Source organism: Oryctolagus cuniculus, chromosome 3 (assembly GCF_051225735.1).
Source record: "Oryctolagus cuniculus isolate XC-2025 breed Fujian yellow rabbit chromosome 3, ASM5122573v1, whole genome shotgun sequence".
NCBI lineage: Eukaryota > Metazoa > Chordata > Mammalia > Lagomorpha > Leporidae > Oryctolagus > Oryctolagus cuniculus.
The window spans coordinates 105,543,037-105,564,497 of NC_142869.1; the positions used below are offsets into that span (position 1 = coordinate 105,543,037).

Genomic DNA, 21,461 nt, shown 5'->3' on the forward strand with positions numbered 1-21,461 from the left:
AGAGGATGCCTGTAGCAAATGGAACATAATTGTACATGCATGTGTTAACCACACTCATCAACTTCAGGAAGCTGAATATTAAGTGGTCAAGGGACAATAACAAAAATAGCTCCATTTACACCACAGAATAGATAGAACATTCTGGAATTTGTAGCACCAAGTATCTCTGAAAATGTGGCTGAAAATGAAGCCAAAAATACTGGAGCACTTATCAAAAGTATGTTCAAGGATTTCTTAGGCCCTCAGCTCCTCTCCCTAAGTCAACATATCTAAGTGACTATCACACCTGCTCTTACAGGTAGTTGAAGGTTTATCATCTGGAGAGGGTTACAGAAGGCTCTGTGGTTTAGAGAACACACAGTATTCTTAAGTATGGTGACATCATAATGAAAACGTGGGTTAAGTAAAAGTTTAAACACTGAATGTCGCTCCCCCTCTTCGCGGAGGAACGACACAGGACCCTGCGCTGTTCTTTCATCTGCTCGGCCCTCCCCAGGTTTGCTGCTGGTTCTTCCCGGGTTGGCTACTATCCCTTCCACCTCCGTGGAAGGGCAGCTCCCCCTGGCCCCATTCCCCACTTCCGCAGGGGAGCGGCACACCGCCGGCCGGCTCTTCTCGGGGGCTGCACAGGTGTTCCCTTAGGTGTTCCCCTTAGATGTTCCTGGTGCATGCCGTCTCTCTCCTCCTTTATAGTCCTCCTCCGCCAATCCCAACTCGGCTGCCCACACGCCGAGTACGCTGCTCTCCAATCAGGAGCAAGTCCTACAGTTTATTAGCTGAACTGGAGGCAGCTGTGCGGAAGCTGTTTACTTCTCTCCCAGCGCCATATTGTGGGAGAGCAGATGCATAGAATAAGTCTTAATTCCAGTAACAGTCTAGTCCGGGTTGCTCCCCACACTGAAAAATAATAAAATCTGGTAGCTGAAACAATCTACTCTGTTACAATTTGGTAGGATAAAAATCCAAAATGGGTCTCACTGGGCTAACATTAAGGTGACAGGTGTCAGCAGAGCTGCATTCCCAGGGGAGGATCTCTTCCTGCCATTTTCAGGTTCTGGAGGCCACTCCTATCCCTTGGGTGAATCCTTTCCTACACTTTCAATGCTGGCAGCATTGCTTCTCTCCATGCCTTGCCACTGTAGTCACATCTTCCTCTCTTTCTCATCTCCTCTTCCAACCTTACCAGCTACCCAGTTAGCACAGGAAAATCTTATAATCACATCTGCTAAGTTTCTTTTGCAATGTAAAGTTCCCCATTTACAGATTCTGGAGTTTAGGACATAGACAACCACTATAAGGGACTTCTTTCAGGTTCCCAGAATACTGCTGTTAGAATTACTGGTTTCACATGATTCTCACATACCAAAGGTACAGACTTGAAGACTAGAGTAGTCCCAGATGCACACTAGTCACCCTCTACATATCTCACATCACCAATTTCCTTGCCCATCTCCCTTCATAGGACATTTCATTTCTACTGCAGTTCACTGCCAAACTAATCCAAAGCATTGTCCGTATTGGCTATCCCCACTGCTTTTCCTCCCCTTCCCCACTTTTTATTACCTCTTGGACTCAATTTAATGGTGTTTTATTACCATTCCAGAAAACCCCTTTATCAAGATTATCAACTGACACCCCATAGTCAAACTCATGGTCAATTCTTATCTCAGGAACACCAGAAGCATTTGAAAGGATTACTTTATTTATCTTGACAATCTCTCTCTCTCTCTCTCTCTCTCTCTCTCTCTCATTTGTTTTCTTATTTGCCTTACTCCTAAGTTTACTGGCTTTTTCAAAGTCCCCTTTTAGTATCTTTCTCTTTGCTCTAATCTGTGAGTACCAGAGTTCTCTAGGGCTCAATTTCCTATGAAGATAAAGAAAATATATAAGCTGATGATATCCAAATATATATTGTCAATCTCCCCTGAACTTCAGACTGCAATATTTAAATTGGAATGTTAATATCTCAAATCAAGCATGTTCAAGAGCTAACTTGTAATTTTCTCTCAAATATTTTTCTATTATTTCCTAACTCAACAAATAACATCTCCACCAGTGCTCAGGCCATCAAAACTAACAAACATCTTTGATGCCTCTGTTTCTCCCTTCTCTGTGATCAGCTTAGCAACAGATCAACAGATCTTTTGGCATTACCTTCAACATATGTTCCAAATTTCAAACTCTTTAAACTTTACTTTTATTAAATGCAGTCCAACCATCCACTTCTTTCATATAGAATTCTGCAATGGCTTCAAACATGCATCCCTGCTCCTGTTATACTATACCTCAAAGTACCTTCTCTAAATCAGACAGTAAAGTCCTTTTCAAATATCAGCAATAACATGGCATTCCTCCTACCTCCAACTTAAATCTTTCATAGCTTCTCATTGCAATTAGAAAACAGTATAAAACAATATCTTAAGCTTTTACTATTAGAACACAAAACATGATTTGAATTACTGGTACTAGCCAAATGGGACATTTTTCATTCTTTCAACAAGCCAAGATGATTCCTTCTTTGGATACTCTCTCCCCCTGGAATTCTCACTTTTTTCAGATTTCTGCTCAAATATTTTTCCAAACTCTTCAAAATAGTACCCCACATCACCCCAACCTAATTTTATTTTTCTCCTTTGTCATTTCATAGCAAAGACATTCTATTATGTTAATAGGTTTATTTTTTCTCTGCTGTTTCATTGTAATTTTTGGAGGAAAAAAACCCTTTTTTATTCACTATTTTATCTCCTGTGCCTAGAATGGTGTATGATACATAGAAGACAAATATTCCTCAATAATTTTTTTCAAAGATTTATTTTATTTATTAGAAGTGTATAGTTACAGAGAGGAGGAGAGAGAATAAGAGGGAGAGAGAGAGACAGAGAGAGACAATGACTGAGACAGAAGTCTTATATCTCCTGGGTCACTCCCCAAATAGCTACAATGGCCAGGTATGTGCCAGGCCGAAGCCAGGAGCCAAGAGCTTTGGACTTGGACCATCTTCCACTCTTTCCTAAGTGCATTAGCAGGGAACTAGATTGGAAGTGGAGCAGCTGGAACTTGACCTGGCACCCATACGGGATGCCAGTGTTGCAAGCAGCAGTTAACCCGTTACATCACAACACCAGCCCCTCATCGTTAGTTTTTAAATTCCCAAATGATTGTACTCATAGATGAGTCATGAAGATGCCTTCCAGTCCAGAGGTTTTAAGAAAGAGAACAGAGAAGCTGTTTTATTCACTCTAACAAAGTCTTATTAAGATCACTAATACTTTGGAATACAACGTGCCTAAGAGCTCTGTTTTACGCATCTAGAAGTAGCCGTGCACATAGAGCATGTTACTAAGTATGCATCAGTCTGCCGTGGCTGCTATAACAAAATACCACAGACCACGTGGCTTCAAAAACAAACACTTATTCTCCCCAGTCTGTAGGCTAGCAGTCTAAGATCAAGGTGTCGGCATGGTTGATTCTTCTAAGACCATCTTCCTTTATTTCTAAGAGGCTGACTTCTCACCAACCCTCACATGATTTTTCCTCTGTGTGTATCTATGTCCCAATCTCCTCTTCTGAGAAAGGCAGCACTCTGATTGGATTGGGACCCATGCCAATGACCTCATTTTAGCTCAGCTTCTCCAAATATAGTGACATTCTGAGGTGCTTGAAGTAATGTCAACACATGTATTTTGGAGGTAGCACAATTCAATCCATTATAGACTAGCATTTGCTAGTTGCTTTTTTCATTTTATCATATTCTGTGGGGTTTTGTTGAAAGGTTACGGCTGAGAGATTCAGCTGAAAGTTGTGCTTTTTCAAGTGCTTAGTAGTGAATGAACCTGTCACAATTCTTTTGGTAACAATGTGTTCTCTTAAAGCTATTAATTTTGTCCTGCTTTTCCTTTAACACTGTTAAGAGGCCAGAATGAGATGAGACAAAGAGCCACCAGCTCATTTACATATTAATTTATAAGCTAAGCTTGTCAGTCATTTTTCAAAATCATGAGATTAAGATACAGAAAACAGAGGATTTCTTTAAGAAGATTTATCTACATATCCATCTCTATTAATTTATTTGAAATTGATAATAACACAGAGAGAAGGAGAAACACAGAGTGGGAGATATTCTACCTGTTCATTTACTAATGTACATAATAGCCAGGGCTATGCCAGGCTGAAGTCTAGAGCTAGGAACTCCATCCTGGTCTTCTACATGGGTAGCATGAATCAAAAAGTACATGGGTGATCACCTGCTGCCTTTCTTTAGTTGGAAGTTGGACTGAAAGCAATGGAGATTAGACTCCAATCAGGCACCCTAATATAGCTTGCAGACATCCTAAGCAGTGGCTTAACCCACTATGCCACCATGCCCACACCAGATTTTTTTTAAAAAAAGAAGTAAACTCTCCATATTTGCAACAGCTTGAACCCAAGGGTCCCCAGGGGGAAAGGTAATGGGAAAAGGGAAAGAAAGACTGTCCTTACTTCCTGAATCCAGTCATTTGCTTGGGTTGGTGATGACAAGCACCTTTATGACTTTGTTGGCAGCCATCTCTTCCTACATGCCTGCCAGTGATTTCAACATTGAAATATTAAAAAATTATGGGTATATACATAGTTACTGAATAAAATAAATCTCACTTATGTTGAATCATGATCAATGCACATAAATTGTCTGTGCCTTGGCAATTCTCTTCAACCTAATAATTAACTCAATGGGCAGCTGTCTGGCACAATGATACACCATGTTATGCAATTTTTTAAAAAATATTTATTTATTTATTTGAAAGTCAGAGTTACACAGATAGAGGAGAGGCAGAGAGAGAGAGAGAGAGGTCTTCCATCCGATGGTTCACTCTCCAGATAGCCGCAACAGCCAGAGCTGCGCCGATCCGAAGCCAGGTGCCAGGAGCTTCTTCTGGGTCTCCCACATGGGTGCAGGGACCCATGGACTTGGGCCATCTTCTACTGCTATTCCGGGCCATAGCAGAGAGCTGGACAAGAAGTGGAGCAGCTGGGTCTCGAACCGGCGCCCATATGGGATGACAGCGCTTCAGGCCAGGGTGTTAACCTGCTGTGCCACAGCACCAGCCCCAGATGTTATGCAATTTTTAACAATATAGATCCTTATTTAATTTTCTAAAAAGCTATTGAAAGGCAGAGACAGAGAGAGATCTTCCATCCTCTGGTTCACTATCCAAATGTCTACAACAGTCAGTACTGGGCCTAGCTGAAGTCAAAGGCCAGGAACTCGATTCAGGCCTCACATGTGGGTAGCAGGGACCCATCACCTGCTGTGTCCCAGGAAGGACACTAGCAGGAAGTTGGAGCAGACAGTAAAGCCAGGACTCAAACCTAGGTCCTCTAATATTGGATGTGGGTATCCCAAGCAGTGGCTTAACTGCTAATGCCAAATGCCTGTCCCCATATTCTTGTAATTGAATAGCTGACTCTACTGTGTTTTACTCCTTATTGTACATACTAATCATTTGTAAACAGACCTCTTGACAAATTTAAGCCATGAGTTGCCTTTGATTTTTATTGCTGTATGCATATTAACAAAGCAAAAGCTTTATAAGTGTTCTCTCATGAATAACATTATTCACTAATTTTTCAGAGATGTGTTCTTTTTATATTCAAATGTATAGCTACTATTCGTAGGTATCTTTGCTAGCTGCCAAGGTTAATAGTGGGAGTTAAATTGGAGCTTTTCAATGTAGTGACATCATGATACTGTCCTCAACTATACTAACCATTGTGCAAAAAAGAGAACTGGCAACACATTCACAATCTCCTAATCTATTAACAGTGACAGCCATGAGTCAGTGGGAGGACCAGGGTGCAGGAATGGTAAGGATTATAGCTGTGTTGCAGAGGGATTTGCACTAAGTACATGGCAGGTCATGGTACACAGGCATCCATAGAAGCTTCAAAGATAAAAAACATCCAGAGTTTTTGTGATGAAAATCAGCATCCTTGATAAGCAATCGTTTGTTTTTACTCAAGAAGTCTAAGTTCTACTGTCTCCCTCCCCCAGACCTCTCCATTTTCACACACCTGATTTTCCTAGATTGTGTTCCTCCTCCACAGCGCAGGGATCTCAGCTCACTGTTGATTTTGCATGGAGACCAGTGTTCTACAACCCAGGAATACTGATTGCACTCACTGTAACATGGGACTGCCTCATGCACCTGTCAAGAATGGGAAAGGAAAAAAATTATATGGAACTATCTATGTTATAGAAAAATAGCCTACCTTTTAGTAATGCCTGCTGAACATAGGCTGGGAAACTACACTTTGGCTCAAGCAGCCAAATTACATTCCAAAAAAGCAAGATATATTTGGCTTCTCTGAATTTATTGACTTGCCTAAAGAAGCATACAGAGGAAATCAACTAAAATACAAAGGTATAACTTCACAGAAGAGAACAAAGGACAGTCATTTCCTAGCACTGCGAATAGGAATTCCATTATCATTTCATTTCCTCAAAGAGCTCACACAGCCTCTATTAGGTGGTCCAGCTCTCAATTATATGGTATACTGTATTCTCAGATGTACTTTAACATGTCAATTGAAACAAATGTATATAAGGAAAATTTACTCTTGATAAGGGGTTCTTAGAATGCATAAGAAAAGTGGTATTATTGGTACAGGAAATTTCTTCTTATGCCCCCAAATGATCAATGCTAACAGGCAATCACTTAGCCTCTTGGGCACTGTGGCTTCATACAAATTTAGCTATTTGTAAGATGTTTACAGAGCATAGCTAAGACAGACACACACACAAACACACACACACACAAACACATACACACTATAAGAAAAAATACTGCTACTCACTCTTAGTGGCTTGGCATAATTACTACGGATATTTACTGTTTTGTCATAAAAACAGTGAGTGTAATAAAATAACTCTTAAGTTACTTCCTTTGCATTTGCTCAAGGTGACTTTTTCCCTGAAATTGTGTCCCAATGGGCAGCCAACTGAGGTTTGTCTGACTCTGAAAATGCATCTAAAAGGCATTGCTTCCGTATTTGAAACATAGCAGTCTTTCCAGGAAATTACAAGGTAACCACTTCACTGCCCCCCAGAACGCAAAGAGGGCTCTGGTACAGGCATGTTGATGAAGAGTGTCGCAACCTAGTCTCAATACAGTAATTAATGCTTTTCCTCTTAAATAAGATTTTGCCAGTCCTTTCCTCCTCTTGCTTTTCTAATTTCAGGAAATTGTAAATGATGACTAGGCAGTGCTACCCAAACACAACCACTGTTTGTTAAGTTTCCCCACTAAATGCAAGGGAAAGCACTGTGTAATGGGATAATCAGAAAACAAAATTGGAGCACTGTCAGCATGTTAGCTGGAAATCAAATGAGAAAAGGTGATTTGTGAGACTGCTTCGCAGGAATCACAACTAAGGTCAGAAACTATTTTTAACCACAGGGTTCTGTTTGGCTCTCTCACATGCAGCTCACAAAGAGAAGAGAAATCACAAAGTAATGAATCCATGAGGCTGAATCAAAGGAGAAGGGAAAATAGAGCTGGAAATGAGTGTGCGGAAAGTAAGGAATTAAGTAATAAAAGAATCACATTTCACGCAGTGAATGCTGACAGGAATGGAGTGAAAGGGTCAGAAGCGGTTCCTACATTAGAGCAAGGAGGTGAGAACTTGTAACTGAGAAAAGTCTGTCAAAAAAAAAAAAATCCTGATGGAATATTTAGTGATAGGAGAAGAATCAGCAAAACTGAGAAGGCATGCGCCCAAGTGAACAGGTGCCAGGAACCCGAGCTGGTGATGGCCGAGGGTTCAGCTGACAATGATGCTTTCACTGAACTTAAGGATTTATTCTATAAGCTCTTCAATGTATATCAATGTGCATAAGGTTAAAAGAAGCTTTTTGGTTTTCATATGGGATACAAGAAGGCATCTGCCAAATTACTTCATGTAAACAGAGGGTGGATAAAAAATAAGGTTGATTTCCCCCCAGATTTCATGAATGAATTGATGAGCAAATAGATGGGTTATCTTACCAGAATGGACCAATTTATTTTTTAAATTTTCAATATTCAGCAAAGCATATGATTCTATGCTACCTCCCACATAAATCCCCAAGGTCAGACTGAAAATGAAAAATCATTTAGTTGTATGCAACTTATTTATTTGAAAGGCAGAGTTACAGAGAGAGGGAGGAGGAGAGAGAGAGAGAGGGAGAGAGAGGGAGGGAGAGGGAGAGAGAGAGAGAGAGGTCTTCCATTGGCTGGTTCACTCCTTAAATGGCTGCAGTGGTCAGGCTGAGCCAGGAGCCAGGAGCTTCTTCTGGGTCTTCCACAACAATGCAGGGGTCCAAGCACTTGGGCCATCCTCTGCTACTTTCCCAGGTGCATTACCATTGAACTGGATGGGAAGTGGAGCAGACAGGACTCTCACAAGCGCCCAGAGGGGATGCCAGTACTGCAGGCAGTGGCTTTACCTGCTAAGCCACAGCGCTGGCTCTCAATTAATTTCGTGTCCTCTCCTTGCTTTAGCTCTTATTCTCCCTATAGACTTAATAATCATGTATACTTTTACCTTAAATAATACTGGAAGAATATGCTTAGAGAAGCACACCAGGTACTTGCCACACCTAAATATGATTGTGCTCCTAACCGAAGTCAGGTCTGATTAAACATCTACTGGAAAGAACTTGCCAGTCTTAGGGAGGGGGCTCTGTTCACAACGTCTACAGTTCACGAGATATAGGTGAGGCTCTTAATAAGTATTTGGTGAATTAATTTCTGTAGGGACCCATGTTGCTAAACGGCTCTCATATAATTCTCTAGAGAAAACAGGCCCACTCAACAGAACAAGTAAGGGGTATTTTACAAAGTAAAAAAGAAAATAAGAGGGAAGAAAATGAAAACTTTTTTTTTTTTTTTGCGCTATTGAACTTGGGTAGAGAATAGCAAATCACAATAACATAAAAAGGCTCTGCTTGCTGATTTTGTAGGAAGGCAAGTCTATCCCTTAAGAACAGTGAGAACTGTTTCCTTAAAGCCCTTGTCCACCAGGCCAGGAATTTTATCGAGAATATCAAAAATATTCTCAAAAGGCAAAAAAGCAGCAGGGCATGAAAGCATAAAAATTAACTACCCAGGTGCCCAATTTCTTCTCCTGTCAGTCTTTTATGTTCCAGCTATTTCATATTGCTGTTTAGTTGGTACTTATTATATTATTATAGTTTTATAATGGAAATGTGTTATAGCATGGACTATATCAGGAAATCATATGAAAATGTTCTGAAGGAGAGAAATGAGCCATGGGAAAATTAAATGAAAATCATTTCTAAATGGCACAAATTAGGAAGAAAATTACAGGGTTTAATAGGGCCATGGATGCTAAAAAATGCCACAAAAATGTAAATCCTCTGAGAAAGGTAACATTTCATTCTCCTGGTACTGCATTCTATTTATTACTTTTTCATTGGGGAATTGTGTTTTTATACTTTTGCCAGTTCCAGAATCATATCACAAACTAATTCATTGAGTCTGTCCTCGAATATTTGTTAAATAAGCCTCTCCACTCATAGTAATTCATCAATTTAATTAAGCACCGCTTTCTGATCCGTTTCTCCAGCTGCAGACTGACTTCCCAGGCATGATGTTGGAAGCAGAGTCTCACTGGGGCTCAGTGATTGTTATTATTGCATATCAAAGCTCCTAGGGCTCATGGGCTCAGATAAAATAAATCCATACAAGGTTGACCACAAAGCAACAAAAACAAAGAACTCTCACAGTTTCTGATTTTCAGTACCAATAAATCTTTGCCTTGGTGAACCTGCCAGTCAAGACCCAGAGACAAGTTTCCAGGCATGAGATCTCCATGGTGGGCATAGTCACGACTCTGCAAAACTTGGAAATCAGTTGGGAACCCATCCGGGAAGGAGACCCTGGCAAGGCAGAGACAGGGTCTGTCCAATGGCAATGTAAGAAGAAACAGTCTCCAGAAGTGGTAAGATTAACAAAACACTTGGAGCGCCTGTCTCCAGAAACAAGTTGGCAGCATAAGTTGTACTAATTTGCATCTGAGCAGTTCCAGCATGTTCACCCCTCAGTTCAAATAACTTCCCTTTAGCCTTCCTCTACGTCCATACTCTCATTCTTTATCCGTGGCTCACAATTTCCCTCCAGAGAACTTTCCAGGACTGCACTCTCCCTCAGCTTACCAAATTCTGTCTCACAATGTCTTTTTTTCCTAGAGAGAGCGCCATTTTTTAAAAAACGACTTATTTATTTATTTATTTAAAAGGCAGAGTTACAGAGAAGCAGATGTGTGGGGGGGGGGGGGAGAGAAAGAGAGAGAGAGAGAGTCTCCATCTGCTGTTCACTCCCCAATTGGCACATGCTCACTCAGACTTACTCCCATGGTTGAGCTAGAAATGTGTCATGATCTTTACTTACAGATAAAAATAACTAAAACTGGAGATGCTAATGGGTGAGCTGAGGTTCAAACTGAGATTATCTGGGAATCCCACTCTGGGGATGCCAGTGATGCATGGACTCTCTTTAGCTTGATCAAGCATATTACCATATTTCTTCAAGGATGAGGAAAATGCTAATAAAGTCAGCTCACCACATCTGCAGTTTCTGCATTTCATATGGGCAGGCAGGTAGGATTAAATTAATTAGATTTGTGAACTGGAGACCACACCCCCCCCCCTTGCCCCTGAGTGACCTCATGCCCTCTACATGATTCTACCTGTATGTGATCAGACTATGTAACCACTCTTGTTTTGGGAGCAAATAAAAGGAACGGGTTCCAGGGCCTCCCTGTTTTGCCCCCGAGCTATTTTGTGGCCATTCCTGCCCACCTTCCTAGCTCCAACCTGTGAGCTCTCACAGATGGTTTGGAAGTTCACCTTTCTGGACCTCCTCTCCCTTAAATAAAGCCCTTATGTTCCTGTGTGTTTCTCTCATTCTCTAAATAAATGTTAAACCTTACCATGGCACCTGCTTCATTTGAGCCTCTATTTAGAATTCTTGTCTAAACTGATGGCAAGGGCCCTTTAAATATTAATTTTAAAATAATTAATAATTTTAAAATATGCTCCCAGATATCACATGCATAGATTCAATCAAATGCGGGTCAAAAATATGGTTAAAACATTTGTTTCTGTCCTAAACTTGTACAGACTTTTCTTGTCATCCTTCCTAAAACTATTTCAGATAACTATTTAAATCACATTTATATTGTGCTATGCATTATAAATAATGTAGAGATGATTTAAAGTATGTATAAGATACACATAGATAATACTTAACTATTATGCTATTTTATTTAAGAGATTTTTGCATCTGCAGATTTTGATAAGCCTAGAGTATTTGGGAAGCGATCCCTTTCAAAAATCAAGGGAGAATTGCAGTCCTACTTTCCATAATAAAGGAAACGACAAACAGAATTTTTAGTGTTGCCATTAGTTAGATGATGCCAGTTTCTTTATGGAGAAAAAGTTGCTGCACAAGCCATTTGTCCTTAGCCTTTGAGTATGAAGATTTCTTCGACAATTTCAAAGAGTCAAAACGTCTCAGCAAACTTCCCAGTTTGCAGCAAGGGCAGGTCTGTGTCTTTGGATGGCTGCAATTCTTCGTGTGAAGATGTTGCATAAAAAAATCCACAAATGTTTTTAAATTGGTACCTCAGAATAACTACCATGTCTGTCCTTTTGTGCTATGGGTCACTCAAGGGAGCAGAAAGTGGAGCCGGGTTTTTCTGGAGCTCCTGCATCCAGTGACTCAGGCAGCTCGGTAGCTGTCAACTTGAGTTGAGATGTACAAGTCTGAGGCCCTGGCTGCCTTCGGTTTCCCAGGTGTTTTCACACCAGCTTCTCTGCTGCACAGCAACGGCAAAGATGTCCTCAGAATGCCCTGAGCTTCCCCTCACTCCTAGCTGGCTAAGAATCATCATCAGTTTTATTTATTTATTTTCAAATTTATTTATGTATTTGAAAGGCAGAGTTACAGAGAGAGAGGAAGAGACAGTGAGAGAGAAAGAGATCTTCCATCTGTTGGTTCACTCCCCAGATGGCCACAACAGCAGGAGTTAGGCTAGGCTCAAGCCATGAACCTGTAGATTTTTCCCATTCTCACAAGTGGGTTCAGGGACCGAAGCTCTTGGGCTGTCTTTTGCTGCTTTCCCAGGTGCATTAGCAGGGAACTGGATTGGAAGTGGAGAGGCCGGGATTCGAACCAGAGCCCAAATGAGATGTCTGCATCACAGGGAGCAGCTTTACCTGCTATGGGACAACAACAGCCCCACCTCATCAGTTTTAAATATGTATTTTTTATTTTCAATTGTGACATCAAAAGTCATCAAATGAACCTAATTAACATGGAATAAGCTTTATTCACAAAATTTACTGACGAATAAAATTTGAATTTTAAAACCAATAGGAAATTTATTCAAATAGTAACTATGGTAGCTGTATTCCCCAGTTCCTAGAAAGTGTGGTTTCTAAACTGGCTTATGTATCTGAGGACTGCAGCATTACTGCAAGGGGTCCATGAGTGCATTAACATGCCAAGCATTGTTTGTCGTCTCAATGAGTAGCCTCATCTAAGGATGTTGGCATCACCTCTTCTTGTCCAATGCATGTAACACTGTTGTGATTAATGACATTTTAATTTCATTTTGAAAGCAGTACTGAATTTGAAGTAGCTGTTGTCTCGTTAGGGATTTTCCTAATCCAGGATGCCAAAGAGCACAGGGTTCTCATGTAAGGAACTCATGGAAATGCTGTGTTGACATATGAAGAAGGAAAGACCTATACTCATAGAGACTCTGCCTTAAAATAATATGGCTGTGATCTTGTTTTGATGAAACACATGCTTGAAAAGCCAGGCCTTCTTCTGAAAGTGAATAGTACAGAATGTTTTCACTAAGAAGTCCTAAACTCTGGACCTTCTACTTACCATTTTCTGCTTCTTTTCATTTCCAATGGTCCATAGCACTTAACACTTTCACTCTGAGCTGAATGTCACTGATGAGATTTTATGCATGGAGTCCTCAAAATCAAAGTCAACAGCAACACCAGTAAAACCATCTGTCATAGACATATCCCTCCCCATTTGAGTACTGAGGCTGAATAAACACAGCCCTGAGCTATACATGTACTTTCCCCTCTCCTCCCATCTCCCTGCCTCCTCCAAAGATATCACACACAGTGCCCTATCCATTCCCCCATCACAGAGGATATTTCAGAGAGGTAAAGTACAAAGCTCTCATCTAAAAGACCATGGGTAAACTCAGTTATTGGTGCTGATATAGCTTATATTATTTATTAATAATACAATTTTACCAAAAATTTTTTGAAATCCATGCAAATAAAATGTATCTCATGTTTAGAATTGGGTACAAATACTGCAAAATTTTAAAAAATCCAAAAATAACAATATTTCTGATCCTAAATGTTTCTCGTGATACTTGAGCTGTAAAACTATATTTCCATCTATAGCAGATTTATATTGGTGTATGTCATTTAAATGATGATAAAAATAAACCATGTCCTTAATGCCAACTATATAATAAGGAGAAGTCAGTCACTAACACTATCGGTGTGCAAACCCTAGAGATTTCATGACATTCTACAGGGAAATCACTAATACACATATGTGCACACATATGTGAGCCTGGATCACACTCCCTCTGTGTCTGGTATGCTTCATGGAACTGAGAGAGCATACTGAAATAGGCAATCTGAGTCAAGTTGAACTGTAAAGCCCACATTCTACAACACATACTAGGAAAACAATCACAACAAATTCACGCCAGCGTCTGAGCTGCCTTCTCCAAAAGTCTGGGAGATACTTCCCAGCAACACTGTCACGTTGCAATACATCAAGAAAGTAGATGAGATTTTGGAGTTTGTTTACAGCATGCCAGGGACTCTAGCTATGGTGGCCTTCCTGATTTTCATAGAACAGATTGTAGTTATCAGTTACACACAAGTGAAAAAAGCAATACCATGCACGTTATGACTGATACTTTCAGAAAATACTGGAAGAACTGAATCCACAGCTCTTCAGACAAGAGGTTAGGGAACCTTGAGGACATTGTGATAAGTGAAATATGCCAACACCAGAAAGAAAAGTGCAGCGAGATTCTACTTACATGAAGAATCTAAAATAGTCAAATTCACAGAGACAAAGAAGAGACTCAGTGGTTACCAGGGGTTGAAGTAGAGAGAAAAGGGGAAGTTGCTCATCAATGTGTATAATTTCATTTATACAAGAGGAGTATGTTCCAGGGATTTGCTGCACAATATTGTGCCTATAGATGATAATATTATATTGTAAACTTTGGAATCTGTTAGGAGAATAGATTTCATTTGAGTGTTCTTGCAATAATAAATTTTCTTAAGAAAATTAAACAGAGTTTATATGTGTCAGAAGAGGTTAGATTGTGCCATGGAAATCTGATCAGAGAAGGAATTTTTTTGACCTTGCCATGTAGGAGATACTGTCTACACTTGTGTGCAACCATAGGTAGAGAGAGAGTGAGCGGGAGATTCAGTCAGCCCATCACTGAGTATGGATTCCACACTGGGACCACCAGAAATCAGATGAGAAAAGGAAAGATTCTTTCTCTGCTGCAATAGCAAAGAGTGTCTAAAAGGGAGACTACTCTGCATTCTGGCTGGTAGCAAAGGTTTTATGTTGTTACATAAGGTGGGCTAATGCAGACATTCATTAACAGATCTCAGAGCTCAGCTTTCAGAAACAAAAGTCCTAAACCCAAGTAAATCATTGAGTATTTGGTTCTCTGAGGTTTATCAAAAGAAGAGAATGAGTAGAAACCTTAGGTGTTCAACTCTCTGTTATGTAAGAAATGAAACTTTGGGGGAAAGCCTTTACTTTTCTGTAGGTTTTTGTTGGGAGAGAGAAGTGTGTAACTCCTTCTTCACCTCAGTGGTTATCATCCTCCAGGATATGCCTGTATCCACATGTATAAGAAACCTATGAAGTATGTCCATCAGGTCAATATTATTTAGATTATAAAAATGTGCAAAGCAGCAATGTCATTTAAGGGGCACCCTGTTTAGGCAGAGAAATCCCATCCTGGTATTGCTGGATTACCAAATAGAAACAGACAAGGCTGTGTAGCTCTAGTCAGGATTGATATAATGTGAAGTGTTTTAGAAGGGAAATTTGTCAAGCAATCAAGTATAAAAACCAACACCAAAATATAATTCCCATGAGCTGTGCACAAGGGCCATGGTGCATGTGGAATGAGGTCTGGAGAGTGCAGCAGCTGGGGAATGCAATGAGGTGGAATGTTATCTGTAGACCAAGGGGGCCACTGAGGCTTCTGAGGTTTATACCAAGATATTCCGGGTAAAATTTGGAAAGGTCATCCTGAATAGGTCATCTTGAATGTGAGGGAAGCAAGAGTGAGTGAAAAGGCTAAAAGAGGAGCAAGTTGCTGTGGTCTCAGTGTTGAGTTTATGGCTTTGGAATTATGGTCATCATAAATGCTGCTTTCACAAAATCTCTACTACATTACAAAAAAGAGGCATCAACACTGCACAGCTGAAGCGGAACGTTAGTGGTCATTTTTGGAATCATTTAAGATGCACAGATTCTAGAATTTAGACACACAAACTGCCACCGACAAGATCATGAGGAAAAGCACAAGGCATCAACATTCCACCTGCCCTGAATCCCAGGGAGAACTGCTGATGAGAAGAGCAGCAGAAACTCTTGGATGTTTGCCAAGAAAATGTCTTCAAAATATATTTACTATCTATGTCAGTTTACTTGGGATAAATCAGGTGCCACGAGTGACCCAAAAAGCAATCTGGCCTTTAAAGGTTTTGCTCAGAACTTACCAGTATTCACAGTAAGCAAGCACAAAACTAGACGTGGCTGGAATTCCAGGAGTACCTCCAAAAGGAAGGTTCATCATTGGTAAGAAATGCTTTTCACATCTTCTTTATAATGCAATAAGAGCTTGGGGCCCACCCTGTTACAGTCTTGTAATAATTACCACAAACAAATCTTTTATATTCTGAAATGTATCAGAGCTCTTTTCTCTCATTTAGGCCCCAGTCCACCAGAAAGCAAAGAGAACGACCAAAAGAAAGAACCACCAAAAATGGCCTTCTACTAACTAGAAAGACTAATGTAAAAAGAGGGGGAAATAAAGGAACTGTGGACTGTAAATACCATACCCTCATTCAGCTGATTTCTAAGTGTTCTCTCTACCACAATACGCCGTGAGAAAAGAATCACTGTATCTTTTCATCCAAGAGAAAAATGTATACATTTTTATTTCATTGTAGTTTGGGAAAAAAGACAAAAATGAAATAATTATTATAAAATAGACCTAAGGAGACATTCTCTGCAGGTGCTATGCATTTGAAACATACACACACACAGAGTAGGCGCTTTTTCTAAAAAAGTATAAAGGTATGAGGAAGCAATCTTAGGCCATATTGTGCTCTTATATGCTAAAAAATAAGGCCAGGTACTGCACAACATGGCTTTGTAAAATATCAAATCTTAGTGTGAATTCTCCCACTACAAACCTTGTATGTCTGGAATAAAGTTAAAGTGGAGCACAGAGCCAGAAGTGGTGCTTTATAAGCAGGGATGGCACAGCCTGACCTTTGTAGAAATGAGAGGCAAGATTGAGTGGATAATGGAATCCCTGCCAGTCACTTACATGGTGATAAATTGGGAACTTGGCTCCGATTTCCAGCCTAATTTCATCAGCTGGAGACATTTATTAAAGACTAATTGAAAGCTGCTGCTTTATGGAATAAAGAGTATTTTGTTGCAAACATTCTTCCTCTGAGGCAGACAGTGAGGAAGAGGAAAAGATTGAGAACTTTTTGGCTTTTCACAAAATGAAAACAGAAGATGATTGCTGAAGAAAAATGATCATTTAAGGCCAACTTGTACCTGACCTCCATTTTAGTAAACTTTATTTAGTTGACCAAGAGAAAGACATCCAATGGAAAAGGAGAAGCCACTTCTAACAAGATCAGATATTACTACATGTAACCTAAACAAAGTCTTAAAGTGTGTTACAGAATCATTAACTCATTTATGTAAAGTAGACAAGTTTCTACAAACTTGGCCTTAATAATAATTTGAATCAGTAATACACATGTATGTATGCAACCAAATAATAGCCTTTCTGGGCTATTTACTGAGAACAAAGAATTCCAGAAATTTGGGGAAAGTAGGCATCTGGGCTAGCAGTAAAGATGCTAATTATGGTGTCTGTGTCCCATATCAGAGCACCTGGGTCCAGTTCCTGACTCTGGCTCCTAACTCCAGCTTCCTGCTAATGCAGAATGTGGGAGGCAGTGATAATGGCTCAAGAGGTTGGGTTTCTCCCACCGTGTTGGGGATCTGGATTGAGATTTGTCCCTTTATCCTGACCCAGCCATGGTTGCTGAGGGCACTGGCAGAGTGAACCAGCCAGTGGATGGGGAATCTCTTTGTCCATCTGTCTCTCAAATAAGTAATTAATATTTTTTAAAAAGAGGAAAAGAAGAATTTCACAAAGCCCCTTCAAAAAAGTATATAAAAAACCCACATTCTAAAAAAATTATGCATACATGGGAAAATTTTTGCATCAAAATAAATTTATATTTGCATTTCTATTTTCCATTAACAATTTGAAATCCCTTATATTTTTTTTGCAAAAAAAAAAAAATCTCCCACCCTACCAAAAAGAAATGAAGGAAGGGAAGAAGGAAGTTAGAAAAGAAGAGAAGGAGAGAGAAAGAGAAAGAGAGAAAGAAGCAAAAAAAAAAAGGAACAGGAAAGAGGCGGGGAGAAAGCAAGGATAGACTTTGCAAACTCTTGTCCCAGGTTTATGCTTTGTGCTCAACAGGTACCTGCTGATGTAAATACTCAATGAATGAATACAGAAATACTCTGAAAAATGCTTCCTGAAGACATATTAGACCTAACCATGATGCTGGTATCACCTGAAGCTAAAAGTTCTGCCCTTTTTTGTTATTAATATTATATGAATTTCTAGCATTCTGTATCAATAATTCAAATCTAATTACTCATAACTGTGATATAGTCCCTGGATTTGAGCGGTTCTAGAAAGTAGAAGTCCAAATAAATTCAGTCTTTCTTATGTTTATTAGATTTATATGAACTCAAAATTGTCTCATTTATGAATTCATTTCTGATTCATCGGAACAAAGATGATAGAAGTTGGACAACATTACCCTTTGCTATCCCACTTAAGGATGCCTTGAATTAGTTAAGAAAATATAAGCTTCTCTCTCTCTCTCTTTTTTTTTTTTTTTACAGGCAGAGTGGACAGTGAGAGAGAGACAGAGAGAAAGGTCTTCCTTTGCCACTGGTTCACCCTCCAATGGCCGCCGCGGAGGCGCGCTGCGGCCGGCGCACCACGCTGATCCGATGGCAGGAGCCAGGAGCCAGGTGCTTTTCCTGGTCTCCCATGGGGTGCAGGGCCCAAGGACTTGGGCCATCCTCCACTGCACTCCCTGGCCACAGCAGAGAGCTGGTCTGGAAGAGGGGCAACCGGGACAGAATCCGGCACCCCGACCAGGACTAGAACCCGGTGTGCCGGCGCCGCTAGGCGGAGGATTAGCCTAGTGAGCCGCGGCGCCGGCCTAAGAAAAATATAAGCTTCTAAAATGATTGGCCCTCCCCCCACCTGCTCTGAAGGCAGACGGTGGATGGTCATGCCTAAAAGGGCAGTCCCTGCTGGTGAAAGGGGACCAGGCTCTCAGTGACCACATCTCACATGTGCCTCATGTTGCACAAGGACATACAGTGGACTCAAGAAAAGCTCATCATGAATGCATGTTTGCTGAACTCCAGGAAATAGAGAGTTCTAGATCTGAGGTGACAACTCACTTGGGGGTATCTGTTCAAATATTCCTTCTTGGCAGGAAATACACTACTTTAGATTGATGAAGTGGCATCTGTAGAGCAATTTAGGAGATGAGCAGTACCAAGTAGTTTACTTGTATTGGATTCCTGTCCTTCATTATTGGATTCCTTGGTTGGGTCCTATTAGATTGATAATGTGTTCCTCTTCAGGGGTGGCTTCATTTAAGTGATGGGTAGAGTGATCCTTTATACAGTGTGAAAGATTATATGTGGTCTGGTGAACAAAGAAGTATGAAGGAAGCTGAGAGAAAGGGGTTTTGTTTCAGTTTCCGCCATTGATTTTCTGGCAGCTACTTCTGGGACTCTTAGGGTCTAGTCTTTCTCTTCATAACCTGACATTAATTCTTATCATTTTCAGGAGAAGTATACAAAGAGTTTATGAATTTTAGAAACATTGAAAGATTTTATTCTAAAAGTAAAGTTTCCTTGAGCAATGTTAGCATTGAGGCATGAAGTTGAAGAAATTCCAGGGCTGGGGTTAAATCATTTTAACTGTCTAATTTTCTTCATCAAAAATACACTTGCATTTTTATATAAACTAATCTAATAAACCTGGTAAACAGGGTAACATTGCTTCTCCAAGTCCTGGGAGAGGTGACTGAAAGAAACACACATACATCCACACACACACACACACACGCACACACACGCGCCTTAAAGTTTTATGCTTCTTCAATTTTCCATGGCACCTGGTGTAATAGTGAGAGCAAGAGAAGTCCAGTCAGTAACAGCTAAGACAGTAGAGACTCCTTAGTCATCCTCTACATAACACTCCTATTTCTCATAAATATAAATGGGGATATTTCCAATTCCATAATTATGTTCATTTTCGATATTTCTATAGTGTATTAAATGGAAGAAAGGAAAAGTAATTTTATAGCTGGGAATATAAAAGTTGCCTATGCTGAAAAAAAATCTTAAAACCAAAACTCTAATTATTTAAGGGTCACTTACTATATACAAGACAGAGTATTAGGTATTGGTGAGGAATGTATGAACATCACACAAAAATTACTGCCCATTAAAGGTAAATACCTGATAACAAGAGTTGCCGATTATACAGTTTCAATATTTGAAGCTAGCTCTCTTGTACTTCTTTATTTACTTATATATTAACCCAGCAGACTAATGCTCTACTAAGTAAAACTCAGAATTTCCTTGACACTGGATAAATACAGATGACATGATCCTTTCTCTTGTGTAAGCATTGGCATATAATAGCCCATCAGTCAAATTTGCCCTACTGCCTATTTCTTTATTTTTTAAAGTGAGATATAGCTCACATATCATGAAACTCTTTCCAAGTGTAAAATTTTGTACTTTAAAGTATTTATCTATGCAGGTGACAAATGGATGAGGAGAGATGGAGCAAGAGCAAACTAGTGAGCACCTATCCATTGGTTCTCTCATCAAATTGCAGCAATAGCCAGAGGGGCAAAGTTGGAAGCCAGGAACCCAATCCAGGTCTTCCACAAGGGTGGCAAGAAGCCAACTACTTGAGTCATCATCTCTGTTTCCCAGGGTCTGCAGTAGCAGGAAGCTGGAATCAGGAGGCGGGCTGGGAACTGAACCCTGGGACTCAGATGTGGGACTCAGTCTTAACTGCTAGGTCAAATGCACATCCCTTAGTGATTTTAAAACATAAGTATATACACAAAATTGTTTAAATGTAACCACTACCTTCAACCCCATATTTTGTCATTCTAAAAAGAATAACCATACCTCTTAGCATTAGTGGTTATTGCCCATTCTCCTCCCTCTGCCCCTTTCAACCAAGCACTGATCTACTTTCTTCCTCTATGGATTTGCCTATTATGGGCATTTCATAGAAACAGAATATATCACCTGTAGCCTTTTGTCTTTGGTTACTTTCACTTAGTATAACATTTTTAAAGTTCATTCATGTTATAGCATGAATACAAGCTTCATTCTTTTTCATGGTTAAGTACTACTAAACTGTATACATGTAATATATTTTGTTTATCCACTCTTGATTGACATTTGAGCTATTTGTGCCTTCCAGTTCTAATGAGTAATGCTGTTATAAGTATATGCAGAGTTTTTGCATGGACATGTATTATCAATACACTTGGTTAGATAAATACCCTGAAGTGGATTTGCTGTGTTATGTGAACACTCTATGCTTCCTCAAAAATGAGGAACTTTCAAACACTGTGACAAAGTAACTGCGACATTTGCATCCACACCAACTAAGCATAATGTTTATAATTATGCTACTTCTTCACCCATACTTACTGTTGTCTTCCTTTTTGACTGTAGGCATTGTAGTGGGTATGAAGTGGTATCTCAATTTGGTTCTTATATTTATTAATGATTAATCATTTGCATTTGAGCATATTTTTCATGTATTTGTTGGCCATTTGTGTATGTTTCCATGTCTTGTGCCCATTTATTAACTCGGTTATTTGTCTTATAGTTTAGTTGTGAGAGTTCTTTACAGATACTAAATACTAAACTCTTATCAGATAATTGGTTTGCAACTATTTTCTACCATTCTTTGAGCTGTCTTCTCATTTTACTGATGGT

At 39.9% G+C, this 21,461-nt stretch overlaps 1 protein-coding gene across 4 annotated transcripts in view; it reads right to left on the reverse strand.

The window, feature by feature from the left end:
• Window positions 1-21,461, reverse strand: part of THSD7B (thrombospondin type 1 domain containing 7B) — a 985,451-nt gene that overhangs the window by 104,439 nt on the left and 859,551 nt on the right. For all 4 annotated transcript variants that reach the window (XM_051849593.3, XM_089329248.1, XM_070071551.2 and 1 more), the window contains one exon: window positions 6,052-6,185. In XM_051849593.3, coding sequence (XP_051705553.3) covers window positions 6,052-6,185 — 134 coding nt within the window. The remainder of the gene's footprint in view (window positions 1-6,051; window positions 6,186-21,461) is intronic.